At 43.0% G+C, this 19010-nt stretch overlaps 2 protein-coding genes across 7 annotated transcripts in view; one reads left to right on the forward strand and one right to left on the reverse strand.

The window, feature by feature from the left end:
- LOC132258868 (dual specificity protein phosphatase CDC14C-like) overlaps window positions 1–19010 on the forward strand; it is a 22689-nt gene continuing 3679 nt past the window's right edge. The window contains exons 1-9 of one of the 4 annotated variants that reach the window (XM_059756389.1): window positions 2–152; window positions 678–798; window positions 1094–1359; window positions 1422–1631; window positions 1700–1781; window positions 1848–2362; window positions 2423–2652; window positions 2730–2870; window positions 3857–5498. In XM_059756389.1, coding sequence (XP_059612372.1) covers window positions 753–798; window positions 1094–1359; window positions 1422–1631; window positions 1700–1781; window positions 1848–2362; window positions 2423–2652; window positions 2730–2870; window positions 3857–4364 — 1998 coding nt within the window. In that variant the 5' untranslated portion in view covers window positions 2–152; window positions 678–752 and the 3' untranslated portion in view covers window positions 4365–5498. Of the gene's footprint in view, window positions 153–677; window positions 799–1093; window positions 1360–1421; window positions 1632–1699; window positions 1782–1847; window positions 2363–2422; window positions 2653–2726; window positions 2871–2936; window positions 5499–19010 lie in introns of those variants that run through there. The other 3 variants (XM_059756392.1, XM_059756388.1, XM_059756391.1) reach the window with 3 other exon arrangements.
- Window positions 4680–16100, reverse strand: LOC132258864 (A disintegrin and metalloproteinase with thrombospondin motifs 12). Of its 3 annotated transcripts, none has more exons than XM_059756377.1 (11): window positions 15820–16100; window positions 12536–12789; window positions 11642–11813; window positions 10973–11141; window positions 9139–9794; window positions 8872–8985; window positions 7611–7757; window positions 6842–7416; window positions 6400–6781; window positions 6044–6342; window positions 4680–5976 (listed from the first exon to the last, which is right to left on the reverse strand). In XM_059756377.1, the coding sequence occupies exons 2-11, from the start codon at window positions 12612–12614 to the stop codon at window positions 5630–5632; spliced, it is 2940 nt and encodes a 979-aa protein (XP_059612360.1). In that variant the 5' UTR covers window positions 12615–12789; window positions 15820–16100; the 3' UTR covers window positions 4680–5629. The 3 variants fall into 3 exon arrangements, with proteins under 3 accessions (XP_059612360.1, XP_059612361.1, XP_059612362.1); XM_059756378.1 differs by having other exon boundaries at window positions 12536–13045; XM_059756379.1 differs by lacking the exon at window positions 11642–11813.

The following is a 19010-nucleotide window of genomic DNA, read 5'->3' on the forward strand; positions in this document are numbered from 1 at the left end:
CTCCAACTTCATGCCAGTCTGCAGTGGAGTTTCGATTTGTAAACACAAATTGGCTTGCTCTCGTTTATTTCGTGGTCTTTTTGTGCGATAAAAGTGTAAAAATGAGTCCTCTTGCCTGCACAAGTTTAGTGTGGACTCCACTGTGTGTGTAGGTGAGGAAATTGTGGGAAAACCTACTGGAATTCCTTCACATTTGCCATTTTTTCTCGGAGAAAATTTCTGTACACAAAATACGCCATTTGTAAATTCTTTCTCCTGCTTCTATTCATTCCAATTAATTGATGCTTTTCCATCGCACAGCCTCTGAACACATCCAGGTGGCAATAAAATGCGTAATTCTCGCGCTTCTGCACAGTTTTCCACCGTAATTCCACTCTCCGGACAGTGGAAAGGGCAAAATTGGTGAAATATCCGTTTTCTTGAGTGGGGCGAACGCGAGACTTGTTTGTTGTTTTGCTGGTGTTGCGTGGATGCAAAAGTGAAAGAAATTAGAAGAGTGTCTAATAAATTGGCCAGATGTTCCGCTGTGGTGTTGAAGCGAGAGCGCGCGAGAATTGCTCTGCCCACACACAAAAACCCCATCCGGAATTGTGTGTAGGAATCGCGCGAGAATCGCACCCAAGCAATTGAGCAAATCTTTGGCTCTGGCTAATCTCACTCATCAACTCCACTTCTAGGCCCATTCTGTGTGGCACGAGCAATCCTGCTGGTTCACTGTCGCTCTTCTGGACGGGATCAGGAAGTCTTCTCCAATGGATGATGCAGAGAGAGTCATTTGTGCATCGGAGATTATAAAAGGTACAACATTTCACGCAATTGTAGAAATTCTATGAATTCTGAGCACTGGAAATTTCCTCAGTGGCTAAGCACGGAGCATGAGCTGAAAAAATGCTGTCCTGCGATATTTTTGGAATCTCAAATTTGCATATTACCACACGAAAATGCCCCATGAACTTCTTGGGCAGTGAATTATCGCGTCGCTGTAAAACTTCTTGGCCTTCCAGTGTTTCTTGAACTGTGTTTTACTGTGCAAGATTGCTTGAATCTTCGACTATTTGCTCGATTTGACTCGTTGCAATTATTTCCTTTGTAGATCGTCTCTATTTTGTCACACTGAAGAACAATGTGAAGCCGAAGAACACAGCAAATACGCTGTACTTCTGCGTAGACGACACTTATGTGTACGAGAACTTCTTCTGGGACTTTGGGCCGCTCAACATTTGCCATGTCTATCAATATTGCCAGATGCTGGAGGCGAAATTGTACTCAAAGTCTCTGGCGCGCAAGAAGATTGTCCATTACACCAATTCGACGCCACAGAAGCGTCTCAATGCGGCTTTCCTCATCGGTGCCTATATGGTAAGAGATGATTGTGTGCAAAATGACCGCTGTGATGCTAATATTTCGTCTCAATTGTGCAGATTATGTACCTAAAGAAACCACCAAATGAGGCTTATGATATTCTCACATCGGGAGATATTCCAGCTTATATCAAGTTCCGCGATGCATCAAATATGACACCGCTGTTCGAGATAAGCCTAAGGGATTGCCTGAGAGCGATTGATAAGGCCAAGAAGTACAACTTTGTTGATTTCACCGATTTCAACGTGATGGAATATGAATATTATGAGGTAATCACTGTAATGGTGATTTCATAGTCTCTAAACAAGTGATTAATCGACATTTTCTCACTCTGCAGCGCGTGGAGAATGGTGATTTGAATTGGATCTTGCCAGGAAAGTTTCTTGCCCTCTGTGGACCTCATCGGATTGCTGGAATCGGTATGAGAATGTCTCTGAAGCGCCTTTCAGACGCCTTATCGATTTATTGTCTCTGTTGCTTTGCAGTGAAGGGATATCCACAGCATTCGCCAGAGTCCTACTTTGACTACTTCCGCCGTAACAATGTGCAGAACATAATTCGCCTGAATTGCAAGTCGTACGACGCGAAGCAGTTTACTGAGGCGGGATTCAAGCACATTGACATGTTCTTTCCGGACGGAAGCTGTCCCAATGATGCAATAATGAAGCAATTCCTACAGTACTGCGAGTCTACGCCGCACGCCGTGGCCGTGCACTGCAAGGCTGGCCTCGGTCGCACAGGGAGTCTGATTGGGGCGTACATCATGAAGCACTACAAGTTTAGTGCACTAGAGGCGATCGCATGGCTGCGCCTGTGTCGTCCGGGATCTGTTATTGGTCACCAGCAGCGCTGGATGGAGGAGAAGGAGAACTTCCTGTGGCAGGAGGGCGACAAGAATCGCAGCAATAAGAACATGGAGAATCCAATTCCGCACGAATTTGGCATTTACAGCTTCCGTCAGTTGCTATTGAAGGATCGTCTGGGAACGATATCGCATCAGGTAAAGGATGAATTGCGTCTTCCTCACAGCCAAGATGTAATCGTTGTTCTGTGCTTTCAGGTGGACAATATAAATTTGAATGACAATGAGACAATAGAGTCGGATTTCAATGATAACAAGCCAAGCAACAAGCCCAATAATAATGAGAATGCAATATTTACGTCAAAGACGATAGAATCGCTGCGATCATCTAAAACTCTGCCCATGAGTGGGAAAACTCAAGGTGATCACCTCAATGAGATTAAGGCATCGCGAAGACGTCACTCGCGCTCGGTTAACATTGATCATGGGTGAGAATCGATTAGAGATGACGCGTAGGCGGCGGAGTCAACATTTGTAACTCTTCTTTTCATGCATTCATCAGCAGGAATCCGTCGTATGGCATTCACACTAGGGCGAAGTCACAGCCTTTTCAGAACAAATCCATGCACACGAACAGTCTGGCGCAGCGCAAGAATGCGGCAAATGAGGTGAATGGCAACAAGAGGGGGGCGCACATCACGAAGAGGTGAGTGACACTTGTGCCATGTCGACGGTTTTGATTTTTATAATTGATTTGGATTAATCCTCGCAGCACATACTTGCTCCGAAGCTATACTAATGCCACTCCTTCCATGCACGCCCCACTGGGAGGAGACCCTTAGATTTGCACCCTTGCCGAAGTTTGCGTTCATTTTACTTTTGTTCTTCACCATCCTCACATTAACTGCATTGACGAGTGTCTCACTAATAAGGCGATTACCTCGCGATAAAACGGTTACATTAATTGGGCTTCTTTATATTTTCAAGACATCTTTTTCTCAGTATTCTTTTGAAACACGAATTTCCTGTAAATCAGAGAAAAACTATAAAATTTTCCCTAAGCGAATGATTGTCAAGTAATTTTATGCGTTAATATTTGCCGACATTTTCAAACAGCGACAGTCTCTTATTAATCGCCCAATTAATGAGTCATCATGCAATTCATTTTGTTGTGTTACCGCATATTTTCATATAACTTTGCTTCACTCTTCTAATGGCATAATTGTTGGCACCTGAAACTTCTTCATTTGATTTATACTATGAGTTCAGGATTTACATGTGAATGTTCTGGCTTTTTCTTTTACTCTAAATCCACCCTGAATCATACGGCAGCATGAGCGAAATATTTGCATAATTACACGTTTTGGTTCTGCATGTTGTGTAGCATTGAGTTCATTGCGAAGAGTGTTTGTTTTTTTTTAGTTTGTAGTCCGCTTAATTTACCGTGCAATTAAAAAATCACTACTATGCTTGTTTCCTGCTAAATGGTATTTTGTCATGCTTTAGCGTTTTGTGTGGCTGCGTGTGTGTTTTTTTTTTGCGTGTGGAGAGGAAGAAAGCGAGCGACAATGTTCTCGCGGGAAGAGGAAAGGAAATCACACACTGTTTTGTTCTCTCTTTTCTCTATTTATCTTCCTCGTCTTGCTCACTTCATGCCTACTCAACTGTGCAACTGTGCGATAAATAAAACAGTGGATTAGAATCTGGCGCAGTGGACAAGTTCATTGCTAAAACAAAATCATTATCTAACACACAATCATCAAATGTAACCACGCCACCGCAAAATTTGGCCAATAACATCTTGCGTCGCACGCGGTTGCTAAAAATAATCACTGATAAGAGTGCCACCGTGACCAAAGCCTCGGCGGCGGTGGGGAGTGTGCAGGAGTCGCGGGATGTGAATGATAATGGCCCGGTGGCGGCGCGCATTGTCACGCCCACGAAGAGGAACAAGCGGTCGACGCTGGAGCCGGTGGAGAACACGGGAGCGCCCAAGGTGTCCAGGCGGAATGCGGCGGCGAATCTGCAGAAGCTGTCGGCCAAGCGGAAGGAGGACGCGGCCGCGCAGACGAGCCACGCGACGGGCAGTCGCGAGGCGAAGGGTGACGCCGCGCGGCCCGTGGCGATCAAGAAGATCGTGCAGGTGACCATCACGAGCACGCCCAGAACCTATCCGGGACCGCAGAGCCGCAAATTCTAGAGATTCTCCTTCGTAGATGAACAGTAGACGTATTTTACTCGTAGACGTACTCAAACTTGCAAGTACAAAGGAAAAAGAAAACCTCTCTCTATGTTTTCTCTGATGGACACAGTCGGGAAACATATCACAGATGTCTCACTATCTCACATCACTCTCTATCGCGCCACGGTTTCCAGTGACTCACCACCCACTCTGACAGTCATTATCCTTCTTGTTTGCTCTTCATGGGACCAACTTTGCGTTGCGTACTTGCGCCAATCTCTCGCCCCATCTCTAAAGTGAACTGCAATGGTACAATTCAGTGGCAATTTTATGTTTTTTTTATGAAAGAATGTTTTATTTTACCATTTTAAGTACAATTACACAAAGTATATGTATGTCTAATATAGTAAACCTTTCATTACAAAACTCATTTATACAAAAAAAAATTTCGTGTGGATCTCATGGAGATTTAAATTGTGTCATAATAATTTATTTAATCATGATTAGCATAAGATTATTTACTCTATATTACTTATTTGTGTCGTTTTCAATTGTCAACAAATTGATAACATTTTCATAATACTAATTGACGATAAGGTGAGGATTTGCATGATTATAAAAGTTGTAGGAAGGAAAGGGCGTTTATATTGTGTAGGGATATTTTTCATATTACAATGTAACAGAAGATTAACTCATGTGATTTTTTTACGCAATAAATCAAGAGACAGATCGCGAGTTCTATGCATAAAAACTCATACTTCCTTCTGCGCTACTTTAGAGATTAAGACATTGAAACAATTTAACACATTGATTATTAATTTTCTCATTTAAAAAATAATCAGATTAAGGAAAATGCATCCTGCTTCTCATCCTGTTTTATTTCCACCTGTTTGTGTCTCACCTTAAATGCAGTAAATGTAAAGCTACTAAAAGTATTTGTGTGAAAAATCTACATTTATCCATAGAAGCACACTTATAAATTAACATGATAAAGATAGAAAAAAAAAATCAATAGCAATGTAATTAGAGACAGACGTTAGAGTTAGAAATTAGAAAGAAAAAGAGATGAAAAATTGTGTAATTTGATTGAGAAAATTTATAATTTTATTATGTATTAAGTGTTGAATCTATAATATAAATTTTATTACTTCACTCTATGAGAATTTTCATGGGCAGTCCTACGGAGTTGTACGTCTACAAGAGGCTGGGCGTTCAGGTAATGGAGTAGAGAGTTTTCAGCTCGCGAAGAGAATGTTAATATAACACAGAAATATGCCTAAGAACTAAATTACATTATTGCTCGTCTCCTCGGGCGTCACTTTCTCGCCCTCCAACTCCTCGGCTGACTCACTGCAGACGGGAATCACCTGACTGCAGGGCATCGTGTCGGCCGGACGCTCGCTCTCGTGGCAGCTGGCGTCCGGAAGCGCCATTTCGTACTCGTTCACGCACATTATGGAGCGCCGCTTGACGGGGTTCGGATCGCCGCGCTTCACGCACGTCACGGGACAGAGTTGCCACGGTCCGACCCACCAATGCGCCGGACACATGTCCTCGTTGCACACTTCTTTGATCTGATTTGGGCGCGGATCATCGGCATTGGACCAGCACAGTTCCTCATCCACAATTCCTGTTGCAAAATCAAAGGATTTCTTCAGAATAATAAGACAAAACAGTGCCAGGAAGGGTGCCTTTACCTTTGTTCTCTTGATAGCAAATAGGGAATCTGAAGTGCACTCCTCCGCCGCAGGTCGCAGAACAAGCTGTCCAGTCGCCCAGCTTCCAGCGGAAGATTGGCGGCGCCGTGGCATTGGATGGCAGCGTGTATTCATACTTGAGACCCACGTTCTTGTGCTTGCCCTTCATCAGGACGTACAGTATGATGTCCTCCTTGATGGGCCCCGGAATGTTGAGGATCTCCTTGTCTTTTTCCACATTCCTGTCGTACAAGCCCTTCGCGCCAGCAATATCGTACTCACCTGAGAAGTAAATGAGCCTGAAAAGACATCCTTCGTCAGGAAGGGAAGCTCTTTGTGAAGTGTGGAAAATTCACCTGTCTCCGTTGAGGTAAAACTTGTCTGTTCCTGCTTGTCCGATGCTCAGGTAGTTCTTGGACGGGCCCACTTCCTCCACATGGATGTTCCTTGTCCAGGCTGGGATCGTGGTGATCTGGTAGTATCCTTCCGAGATATTGAGCCTCTTGTTGAAGTCGCCCTTGATGACAGTACACGTCTCGCCGTCGCCTCCGCAAACGCCGCACTGATCCTCAATCGTCTCGGAATCCACCACCCAATCGCATCCCACTTTCCTGCAGATGCCGGAAATGCACATGTCGTTTGTGCCCAAATTGCACGGCGTGCCGTCAGCGGCTGACGCTCCCCAAGGCACTATCACAGTGTCGTCAGTATCAGTGCAGTACAGCTTGCACGGCTCCTCTGCAAAGCCAGAACTCCCTCAGCATTATAATTCTCTGCGTCACCGCGAAATGTACTCACGCGTGTCGAAGAAAGGCAGCCAAGTGTAGTTCTTCCCGCGAAAAGTCTCATTGTTGAACTTGGAGCACTGGACAGCGCGGAAGCTGGGCTCATCGTCTGGACACACCTCAAGATTGCAGGTCTTGTAGCGTGTCCTCTCGCCAATGCAGAAGCTCCCGCCGTTCGACGGGTGCGGATTGTTGCACTCTCGCATCTGGATTGAGACTCCGGCTCCGCACGCGCGCGAGCATTCAGTCCAGTCACTCCAGTTGCCCCAGCCGCCGTCCACGGGCCGCGGCAGATCCTCCATCAGCACGCACTTCTGCTCTTGGCACCACTTGTGCTTGCCACACGTCGTTCCCGGCGCGGCGGCTCGCAACTGCGTGATGCAGGAGCCGTCCACTTGGCACCACAGCTGAGAGCAGATCTCATCCATTTGCGAGCAGACGCGCACGGTTTCGTCGGTTGTATTGAACTGCAGGCGACACTGCAGGTCCGCATTGTACATGGCCCCGGGCGGAAGATCGGGATACTCGTACTTGTCCTCCAGTTCTTCTGTCGTGGGGGTGTCGTCTAGGCATTTTCCCAATCCTTGACTGATGATCCAGAAGACGCAAATAGTTATGAAAGGATCTTTTTTACATAATTGATTTTGTCAGTTAAAACTCAAATCAGTTGCATGCAATTGATTGCTTAAGTTGCAGATTAGTTTCATGCGATAATTTCATTAAAGGTTGTTCTGATATAAAATACGTTCTGTGACTGAAAAGCAAGAATGAAAATTACTCACTCCAGAAAGTGTGTAATATCGCGACGACTACAATTTGACCATGACACGTGTGTTGTGTCCGCTTCGAAACTGGGTGTCATAACATGTAGAATGGAGCCAATGCGGTGGCCGCAGCCAGTCTTCTCGGTATCGTGATACATGCCGAAACTGTAGCAATAAATTAAAGAAACAGTGAATTTGCCATTTTCCTCAATCCAGTCCCACTTTGAAGCTCTGTGCAATGATTAATCGGCGCAGAGCCGCTCTTGTGGCCGCGATTGTGTGTGATTGAACGGGTGGCGCGCGAGATGATGAATTGAATTGCACGTAACGGAAATTGTGAGAAAATTGTGTGTGTGCAGCAAAGTTCAAAATCAATTTTGCACATTTGTAATTTAAATGCGCAGAGCCGTGTGCGACGATCATTTTGGCATAAATAATTGCACTCTCGCGCGACGCAAATGAACGCGTTGAATTCATCTTTGTCGCGATGGAATGAAGCCTCGCACTTCTCATGAGAGCGGCTAATGAGACGCATGCACATGGCAATTTACATTACAATGCCTCCTTGTGTGCACTGGCGATTGATTTTCTCAATTCATTCAAGTGATATTCCCTCCAGTTGATCGCACCGCGACCGGTTTGCATGCTACATTCTGTAATTACTCACCTAATAAATCATTCAATCAATCAATCAATCAGACAAGTCGGCTGATCAGATATCCGATGCCAAAATTGCCTGTGTGCGAGCCAAAGAACCGCGAGAGATGGCGAGCATCAAATGGCAAACGCACACGATCGCGAAGCCACTATCAGACGAATCCGCGAGATCACCAGCGATCGGTATCGTATTGCAAGTGGGCACACAAAGTGTGTAAATAAATAGAAAATTATATTGTTAATAATTGTACAAAACAGCTTCTATTCGTTTCCGTGGGCGAAACGCGATCTCCAGACAGCAGTTTAATTAGTTGAGCAACACTAATTTATTGCCTGGCAGCTGATTAATTGGCAGGCGACTTTTGATTTTACAATTCCGCTGCGGCACTCAAGAGCGAAAGAGACGCACGCAAATACGGAAAGATATATTGGATAAAACACACCCTCTCGCGATATGGTGCAAAAATTAATTCGCAGAAAGGAGAGAAAGAATCGCGATTTCACTCTTCCGCGATCGTCCGCAGTGTGTGTGTGTGTGTGTGTGTGTCGCTTTCGGTCTCTGCATTTGGGCTTTGCGCCGATAATGAAAGACATCAATTCAACATCAAACAAGGAAACTTACTTGTGACCCAATTCATGGGTGATCGTGTGCGCTAATGTGATTCCATTGTCTTCATTGACACTACATGACTTGTCCATTCTGCACATGCCGCCAACATTTGCGACCCCCAGCGTCCTGCAAAGACCAGATAAATGCATTCGCGACGGAGAGATTGCAATCGCACGCCATTGACCTAGAGAAGGCGGCCGCGAGCTTTGATCAATTCCCCTACTAGCGCGTCAATGGGTGGGGCTTACGAGGGGGCGTGACAAAGGATACTCTACTCACATGCAGCCACTGTGGGAACAGATGTCCTTTCTGGTCACGAGAATGGCCACATCGTGGTGGTGGGGATCCTGGTCGTCTCTAGGATTGAGCTTCCGCTGCCAACGACAGAAGTTGGACAGCGTAGCTTCTGCTGCGTGCGACACGTTCAGCTCCTCTTCAGCTTCCTCGTCGTCCAGCATGAGGATCTTCACCACGACGATGTGCACGAGATTGCCAATGGTGTGATCCTTGTACAGCGACGACACCATGTTCATAATGGTCAGAAGGTACGTCTGCACGTCTCCGTGCTCGTGGAAGGCCATCATCGTGGAATCCGCCACCACCAGGGCTTCCACGTGATGCGGTGTGCTCACGGAGCGCTTTGGCCGTCTCGGGCTGCGATTCCTCGCCCTTCGACCGCCCTGAACGAGCACCTTTCCCTGCGGCTGCCATTCGATTTGCGTCTCAGCCTTCCTCTTGGGCTCCTTTGTGCCGCACGTGCTGGTCCGGCGGCGCCTGTGCTTTCGGCGCTTCTTGGGCGGCACCGAGGCGCTGTGCGGATTGACATTCTGTGCCTTAAACACGACATGAGGATGGCCCAGGCGATGGTGAGGCTTGTGTCTCTTCGAGGGCTCCACCCAGTAGAAACCCTTGTCCTTCGAGGCCACGAATCCAGTCTGGAAGCAGGGGAATAAATCATCACAATTCCTCTCTTTCGCCATCCTTTTGCCAATGTGATTTATTGTGCAGCGAATGAATTTTATAACAAACTCGTGCCTATTCCCAACTCGTCATTAACTCACTAACCAGGCCAAAAAATGCGTCTTGTGGTCCAGGCAATAAATTGTAAACTTTTTTCTCCTGGCGTGTGGTATTAATTTTAATTAAAAGTATATTTTTTCTGTAGAGCTATGAGGTCTGAGAAAAAACTTATTATATCCCTAAAATGTTGAGCGCGCGAATTTTGTGATACAAATTGTCGCTAGAGCGATTTCTGGTGAAACGGTTAATTTTTTGTCGCCAACACTCAACTCACTAATGTCTCAGCAGCTCTAATCTGTGTCTAATATCTGTGGTAAAATATTGAGATGAGGGAAACATAAAGTTCCACATCGAATGATGGTGTTTGACGATGAAAAAGGATTGCATTTCAACAGGTCGCGCTGAATGAGTGTCTCTGTGTGGGTCAACCTGTCTCGCGCGGCGGAAAGCCACTCTCCATTGAGAGAGTGTATCTCGGAATTAGTTATTGAATTTAATGAATGAATTAGCAAAGGCGGACTTAATGGTGTTGGCGTCACAGGCAATGTAGTCATTTTCACTCGCGAAAATCGCGCACCTTTTGCCTCACACTAAAATGTATAACAAACATCGCGCGACATTACTTGAAAGCTCATAATTGCAATGAGCAATTATATCGCAATTAACTTGCCACATTCATTTAACCACCAACATTCAGTGCACTTAGTCTGATTTTGTTGCGCGCCGCGAGCATGAGCTTTCTGAGAAGTTAGGATGTCAATTAATTTACGGCACTTTGACCATTTTTGCCCCCATAGAAATGCCGGCTGCTTCTCGAAAGCGGACTTGTAATTAAGATGTAAATTAGAGTCACACAATTGCCTCGAATGTAATTTATACGCACTGATTTAGCTGACAATTTCTGGTGAATTTCTGCGGAAAGATCATCGCCTCAGAGATTGCAATTCTTCACTCATGCATGAGGCTTCACAAGCCATTTGTTTGTACGACTGCCAGCTATTATGGCCAACAGATAATCGCCGGCAATCGCGGATGAATTGCCGCGAAGAAAGGCGACCACACCTTCTCCCAGAGCATTATCCTAGAGACTTACGATGCCGTTGCACGACGAAAGGGCCACTTTGGACCGATGGTGTCCCCGTATCTGCCCTTGGTAGAAGCAGGAACTGGCGTTGCTGTGTTTGTACTTCTTGCGCACCTTCGTGTCCCTCTTGTGGCGCTCCACGACCATCAGGGGAGCAATGAAGGACTCATGCGAAGGCCTACCAAAGAAAAGGTTGTGAAATCATCTAATTTCTTAAAATTCCATGAGTTTTAGTGAAGTGTTTTCCATTCAAACGGCAACTTGATGAGAAAATGCTTTGAAATAATTTTTGAACTTTGAATATAATTTTATTTCAAGTATTTTCTGTCGTTTCTGTGGTCGCAACTAAATCTGTTGATTATGCGAATTTAATCTCTTGATCATGAAATATTGAATTCGGTATTTGGTTAAAATTAATAATTGTCCAGAACAATTAAGAGTCATTTCTTGAGGATCTCTGAAAGTCGACAATATCTTAATTAAACGAATCTCTACCTTTTATCAGCATATAGTTTCAGTTTATTTAGGTTGAACACTTCCAAAAACTCACTCTAAATATACTTTTAATATTACTTTGCATATTAATCTTCACTTAAGCCATCGACATCAACAATATTCTCAATCTTCGAAGTGGCAAGAAGCTAATGGGAATTAAATGTGGCAAAATTTGTGACTCACTCTAATTCTAAATGCAGCGTTTCGTTATCAATCTCCAAGTGATAGTGCAGAGTGGTCTCATTGGCCTCATGATCGTGATGGTGATCCAATAAGTGCGAGACATGGTTGCCGTGCTGATCGACTTTTCTGGGAATCACTAACTTTCCATTAGCAATTCCATTTGAGTAAATGCCTTGAGGTTGAAGAGAGAGAGAGAAGAGAGAACACCTTATTAGTGATGAAATTCTCGCCGGACACCTTGGCGCGGGTTCCTTTGGATGCGGTGCTGTGTGAAAGGGACTTTTCATATTTGGCCATTCAGAATTGCGAATGCAGAATGTGTGAAAAAATTCAACATATGCCCGAAGAGTGCGGCGGCAAGAGTTTTGTGTCTCTCTGCCTCCCTGAGTTTTGTGTGCATGGCATTTTCTTTGAGGCGCAACACAATAATAGCCAGCGAATGTGGAATAATGCGTGCACTCCAGATATCGCCACAATAATAATAAGAAACGTTTCTTTATGATGACAGTGTTTTCCCGTACTTTGTCGTCTGGCGCCAACGTGAGCGCCAGGGAGAGAAAAAGACGAAGGTACTTATATTATTATCGGCTTTTTCGAATTAATTATGGACCAAAGCGTCTTTCTCCACCTCTCCATGCTCAGAATGCATGATTGTTATTATAGGTATTGCAGCTCGTTGGCCGGGCAACAGATCACACACAAAAGATGCTGAAAAGCGCCGAAGGAGAAAAAGATCACCTTCTTTACTATAAATGGGAATAAAGAGAAATTTTGATCTCAGCCTCGGATCTCAAATTATGGCTGAAATATATATTGTGAGGAGTGTAATAAATTAAAGAAGATATTGGCAAGGAGTGTGTAAAAAAGATGTGAGATCTTCATTGATATACTCACCTTCATGTTCATATTCCAATTCAAGAGATGTTCCCACAGTGAGCAAGAGAATTATTCCGCAAATCCCAAATTGTGGCATCTTACAGTTATTTATCGCGTTGCTTTATTGCTTGCACTTCCTCTCTGTATTTGGCCGCTTAATTCGTCCAAGACACTCAATTATTGCACTAATTGTCCATTGCGCGCTCATTTATTTGGCACTAACCATTATCGATGATTTTCTTCATTTTTCACTATTCCTCAGGACATTTTCACTGGCAAATCACATTTTAAGACACTTCATTCTCTCGTCCTTCCTCAAGATCTGAACTTGCTCAATTTGTTGTTTCACAAAATAATCAGCGAGAGAATCGACTAAACTTCTGTTTGTCACTCGATTGAAAATGTGACTGAGCGCCTTGTCTGTTTGTTTTCCTCATGATCTTCTTCTCTGCACGACCGTAAAACTAAGACCTTCCATATGTGCATTTTGTGAGGATTTGGTGTTTATTTGTTCTACAACATGTGCCACTAAAATGGACAGATTCTCAAAATTAGATCATTTTGATTTATTTTCGTAGTCAGACTTCCACATTCTGATGTCTATGGCACCACCAAAATATAGGCGCTCAATTAATCAGCATTTCATTAAACCATTCCGCATGTGAACTGAATCTGAGAATTGATATTTGGATGCATAGGCAAAATAGAATTGGAGCCATTTCTGTGCTCGCGTTTATTTGTGGGGCATTTATGCATAAAAATGGGGAAATTGGCGTCTCGTGCGGCGGGGAATTTTGTCTGAAGACTAAGCGAGGCGCCATCAATCTGAAATCATAAACCGTATTTCCTTCAATGTGTGACTCCCTTGCACTTCTCACACAATTCAATTTTCCATCGCGCTTTAGTGTGTACATTTACACCAGCAACTACTTGAGGCTCATGTTTTATTTATCCTCTATATCTCCACTAAAACACAATAATTTATGTTTCATACTCATTAAAAATGCGACGACACTCCAATTGATATCATAAAGTGTCTTCTGTGCGTCGCAAGGCACTCATAACTCTCATGGGAAGGCGGGAGAGATGATGCGAGTTGGAGAAACAAGGGGCACCTGTTGAACATTCACAATCGTGTTTATGAGCTCACTAACAAATGATCTTAATTAAGTGGCGCTAGAGAGATTACAAATGTGTGGAAAGACATTGAGACTCTCAAGAGATGCAATATACACCGTCTTTTAATTTTAGATACATAAATCTCACGCGTGAATGTCTCAATCTCTTCCCAGAACTCCGCCGCGATCGCGTATCTTTCCGCGAAAGGGGCGCGCGCGCGCGTCTCGTGGGGGCGCCAAATGGCACACATGCGAGGCAAACAATACTTCTTGCATTGTGCACTCAATCACCATTCCCGAGGTTGCGGAGCCGAGGATCTTGCCCTTTCGCAGCCTCCAACACTGAGCCTCGCCAAGAGATTGTCGATAGGCTGTGGCGCCAATTCCTCGAGAGCGAGATGACTTTGCGTGATATATAGGAGCCTCCTCGGGATGCCCAAAGGAAGGGAACTCAGAGTTGTGATGTACATCAGTTGTGTGAGATTTATTGTGGTTTTCCTAGGGTCTATCTGCCATTTTATTCAAGATTTCAAATAGAGTTCTGTGAATTCTAAAGATTTTAGATGACAATCCAAGTATTCAACCTTTTTATGCAATAATTACAACAACATTCAATTGATAAATATTTTTGTAACTCAATATGTCGATAAAGTATTATATAATCTTATTTGTTTATTGATTCTTAGATTTTTTTTCTCGGGCTAGAATAAATATTTGCCCTATATCTCAATTTATTATTACAGAGTTTTGATAGCCGAGCAAAAAAAGATTGTTGTGATAATATTTTTCAGTGTTTTTCGCTGGAGATATGCAAATTCTTCAAGTATTTTGACCACTTAGACTCTATAAAATCACAGTCTGATGCCAATGGAAGTTGATTTTGTGCGGAATACCTCCACACTATCTTCATCCATTCAGCAGCAACTGAGAGGAGAATTTTTGTGGGCAGAAGGAAGATGAGGAAAAAGTTCTTAGGCGCCATCAAGTGGGGCGTTTACACGGTGAGGATTTTTTCCTCTTCTCCTTTCCACTCTGTCTTTTTTTAATTACTGCATTTTGGTTTTATTTATAATCACGATGTACGGTGTGTAAGTGTATTTGGAGAATGGGAAGAAGGCGAAGAGAGGGCAAAATGAAATTGGTGAATTGAAGACAAATGTTCTGTTGGCGCCACACAAAATCACAACACCCAGCAATTAAGTATAAAAGTTGGGAATTTCAACATGATTTTTAGGAAAAATATCCATCTATTTGCACTCTATTGGGAATGCCTTAACGATGTTGGGTGCTTGAGAAGAGGAAGTGAACTATTTGCATGTCAGCATGTTTATTTCGATATCTCATTTCACCCAAAATTCCATCAACTATATTTATTTATTACATGCGATCCTCCGCTCTTTATCATCCCACAAGTGGTGTTTCAGGCAGCATTTTCAGTGTTTATCGCGATGTCGAGAGGAATAATTCAATAAATTAAAATAGCAATTATTTTAGCACGGATCTACAATAAAAATATCATCGTAAATCATCCCCCACTTTTGCGCCCAGTCGCACAATGTAAAATAAAATGCACAGCTCAAGTGGAGTTGATTGAGTTGCCAGAGAAAATTTCTAATCGATTCTATTCGTGCTTAATTGAACAATAATGTCTCGGAGGTGCGAATATATCTTCAGCTATGACGATAAATTCCACCTCGCGCAGCACCTTTTCTGCATTCAAACTAATTTATCGTTTGTCGTGAGTGATATATTTGTATTACACATTTCATTAAAATTGCACACAATTTACCATGCGAGATAATTTCTTGTGTTCGCGCGTCACTCAATTATTATTAACACCTCTCGTTTCAAGAGGCTCCCTTCATTGGCGCAATTACATAATTTCACTGTCATTGGCCGGGAATTATTGGGATTTTATGGGTAAATTTGAGGGGAGAAACATGAAATGCTGCATTTTATCACTTTATTGCTCGAGACAAGATACTTTTCATCTTTCTCACTTGCGCTCGTTTTCCTCTTTTTTCCTTCACTTCCCCTTGAATAAATATGTACATTTGTGGATGTCTCCGTGCGAGCACGAAAAGATCATTGAAATGCAACTCGGTATTCAATTAAATAAACATTAAAACATACATTGAGCAAGTACAGAACCGTGGAAAGAGAGAGAATACACATCAATCTTACATTTTGTCGCTATGGTCTCTGATCAATTCTGGCGATCGCTGGAAAAATACGTGTATACACTTTTCCAGGCGAAGTTCACTGGGTTTTCATCAAATCTCTCCACCAGTCACAAGTGGGATCAATTAGTGTGGCACTGCAAAGGCGATCACTCACAGATGGTGGAATTTGCAATTTTCAACAACTCTGGAAAAACCATTCGAGGCCCAGAAGATCGCGAGTTTCGCAGTGATTTGCTTGGCGGAGGCAAAAAGAAGAGATGCAATCGAGCCGACGATCCAACTCCAACTGTCTGGTGTCTGTTGATTTAAATCGCTCAATGCGATCGCTTGAGCTCTTGAGTTTGTGGCGCACACACTCGCGAATACCTCTCAAGAGAGGCGACTGGCTTTCGGTGTTGGTATTCTATATTCTCAACCACACGCTTTTCTAGCGATTATTGCTGTTTTTCCGAATGAAAACATCCTTAATATGATCTCGAGATTTGATCGCATTTCCAAGATTTGCACAAGAGAGCATCAGCAAATCAGTTTTGGGTTAAACGTGAGTTTATTTATAAACCAAAGTGCAATATTTGATGTTACAAGTATTTGCATTCTGGCACTTGATGGCTTTTGCATAATATTTGAGAAGAAAGTGACGAAATACTCTCAGTGTGATTTCTATCAATCACAGCTTGCAGGGGGAAAATCTGCATTCATTCACACAGAAAATCGTCCTCTGCATTTTCGTCTCTCTGAGATAGCGAACACGAAGACACTTATCGCTTGCTTTTCACATATTTCCCCTACCGAATTGATGTCTTGTGAAAAATTGGGAAACATTGAAGAGTAATGAAATTTTCAGAAATTCACTTCACATCACATTGAATTTCACAGTTTATTTACACAAATGATAAAGTTTGCATACTTGCTAAAGTTCTTAATTTTTGATTGATTAAAAAATATAAGTGAGTTCATCATAATATTGTGCTAAAAATTTCATAGCTTCACTTCAATATCTCTTGCCTATCAAAATCCTTACAAACTTCGATCTTTATGATAGATTTCTGAAAGAATCTCCGAAGCGCAAATACCTAAAATGAACATAAGGCCGATTTCGTCGCGAAACCACGAAGGTGTTCCGTTCCATCTATCCATTAACGCAGAAAGGCCCACACACCTATTTTAATTTAAGATTAGCCTCAATGGCCTGTGTGTGAAGCAGACTCTATCGCAGAAACTTCCCAAGTGCTTTATATGCTAATGGCCCCTCGCGAAACTTTTCCAACCGCCGATGAGACTCGCCGAGAGGGTTTCCCGCCTCTCACGCCATGTCACTGCGCGGCTGAGGCTGGCGATCAAGAGGAGCACAGGCACTCGAGCAAGAGATTGCCAAACCCCGCAATCGATGATACACTCAATAAAATAGGCAGTGGATTTTTTTCCCTGAGCGCGGGACAATTAAGACGCTTCTTTTTGGTCTTTTCACCAACTCTCTCTGTGATCTCATATGCAAATAGCGAAAATAAATAAGTTTAGTATAATAAAACGCGGCTCGTGTAGAACTGAGAGAAGAAAAAAAATCGTATACATACAAGAGGCCATTGGGATTTGAGCTGAAATATACACTTTTTGGTGCCTTTTTGTCTTTTCCATTCGATGTTCAAAAGTAAATAATTTAAACGCAAAACCAGACATTCTGTCAGCGATCTTTCGCACAGTTCTTTTTTTACGATGGCAGCGCTAAAAGCCGGATGACTCAATCGATTAGTCATTCCTTAATATATAATTCATTTTCTAATTAAATATTTTATCTGCTATCGCGGCCGAAGATGCGCGGCATCTTTTGAGGTGGGCGCGCATAATACGCAGACCTCTAGAACGACACGACGCAATTTTGCATGATTTTTGCATTTCCCAATAAATTATGACAGCACAAGACATTCTTGCGATATTATTCCATATGGGAGGGAATGAAAAATTGCATTTTCGATCGTGTGTCTCAAGGGAAATTAACATTGCTGAGAAGAATTAATCCCACAATAAATTTAATTAGCTCCGACACCGTCATAGAGCCATAAAGATCAATCTCATGTGTATTTACGATGGCTGTTGGCTTTAAAAGAGACATTAATTCCTCGCGATCTGCATGCGATAATTGTCAGGTGTCAATTCTTGTAATTAGTGAGATCACATGGTGAATAAATCTCGCTGCGCGGTATTCTATCATTTGACAACTCCCGATATCACGAATAGGAATGATAATTTCACACAGTGCGTGATCATCCAGAAAGGATGAAATTGAATAGTTTCAAGCACACAATTTTCCATATCAAGGCTATTGAGCGAGAGAAACTGAAAAAGAGCACAAGATCAATAAAATCATTGTTCTTGTGATCTTTGCCTTATTGCCAAATATCGCATTCATCCTTTTTCGGATCATGATCTAAGACTGATGCAGTGAATTCTGGGTGTTTGATGTCATTTTCATGGCTATCGATGTGCACATAAAAATAGGAAATTTACGAATTGTGCCGCACAACAGTGAGGGAGAAATAAAAGCATAAAATGGGCAAATTGGCTCTAAAGTCGGACACACCTCAATCCAATATATAAAAATCACCAAAATCAAGATCCAGCGATTGTTGATCTGAAGAGATTAAAAGTCAATTGGCTGAAAATTGAGCTGGAGTTTAATTTCCTGGGCAAAGGAAGAGTTCATTTGACTGTTTTTCTGCCAATTCTCCCGCATTGTGCGAATACAAGTGATCGCGGATGATCTTTTCCCAATATCTTTGCTCTTTCTCTCTGGGTGAGGCGCGCGATCTGGAGACGAAAAAACGAGTTTGTCGGTCAGAAGATCACACCAGAGAACCCATGCGATGAGTCATTTGTGGCCGAAGAGAGGAAAAAAGCCGCGATTCGCGAGCTCTCCAATTGATATTCACCTTCTTGCGGATGAATGAATGTCTCACACTTGAGATTCTGCCTGGGAGAGATTAACGACTGGTTCGATTGCGAATCGTGATCGTGTGAACCTATACAAGAGCGCGCACCTCAAATCCCATGCCATATGGCCAGACACACCAATTTTCGCCGCAGTCATTCCCATATTTTATGTATTTTACTCTCCGGTGTGTAAACAAAAATCGATGATTAAACTCCTAATTAAGGAAATATGAGATTTCGTCCATCACAAATTCAAAATGTCAA

Source organism: Phlebotomus argentipes, unplaced genomic scaffold (genome assembly GCF_947086385.1).
Source record: "Phlebotomus argentipes unplaced genomic scaffold, Phlebotomus argentipes genome assembly scaffold_4, whole genome shotgun sequence".
NCBI lineage: Eukaryota > Metazoa > Arthropoda > Insecta > Diptera > Psychodidae > Phlebotomus > Phlebotomus argentipes.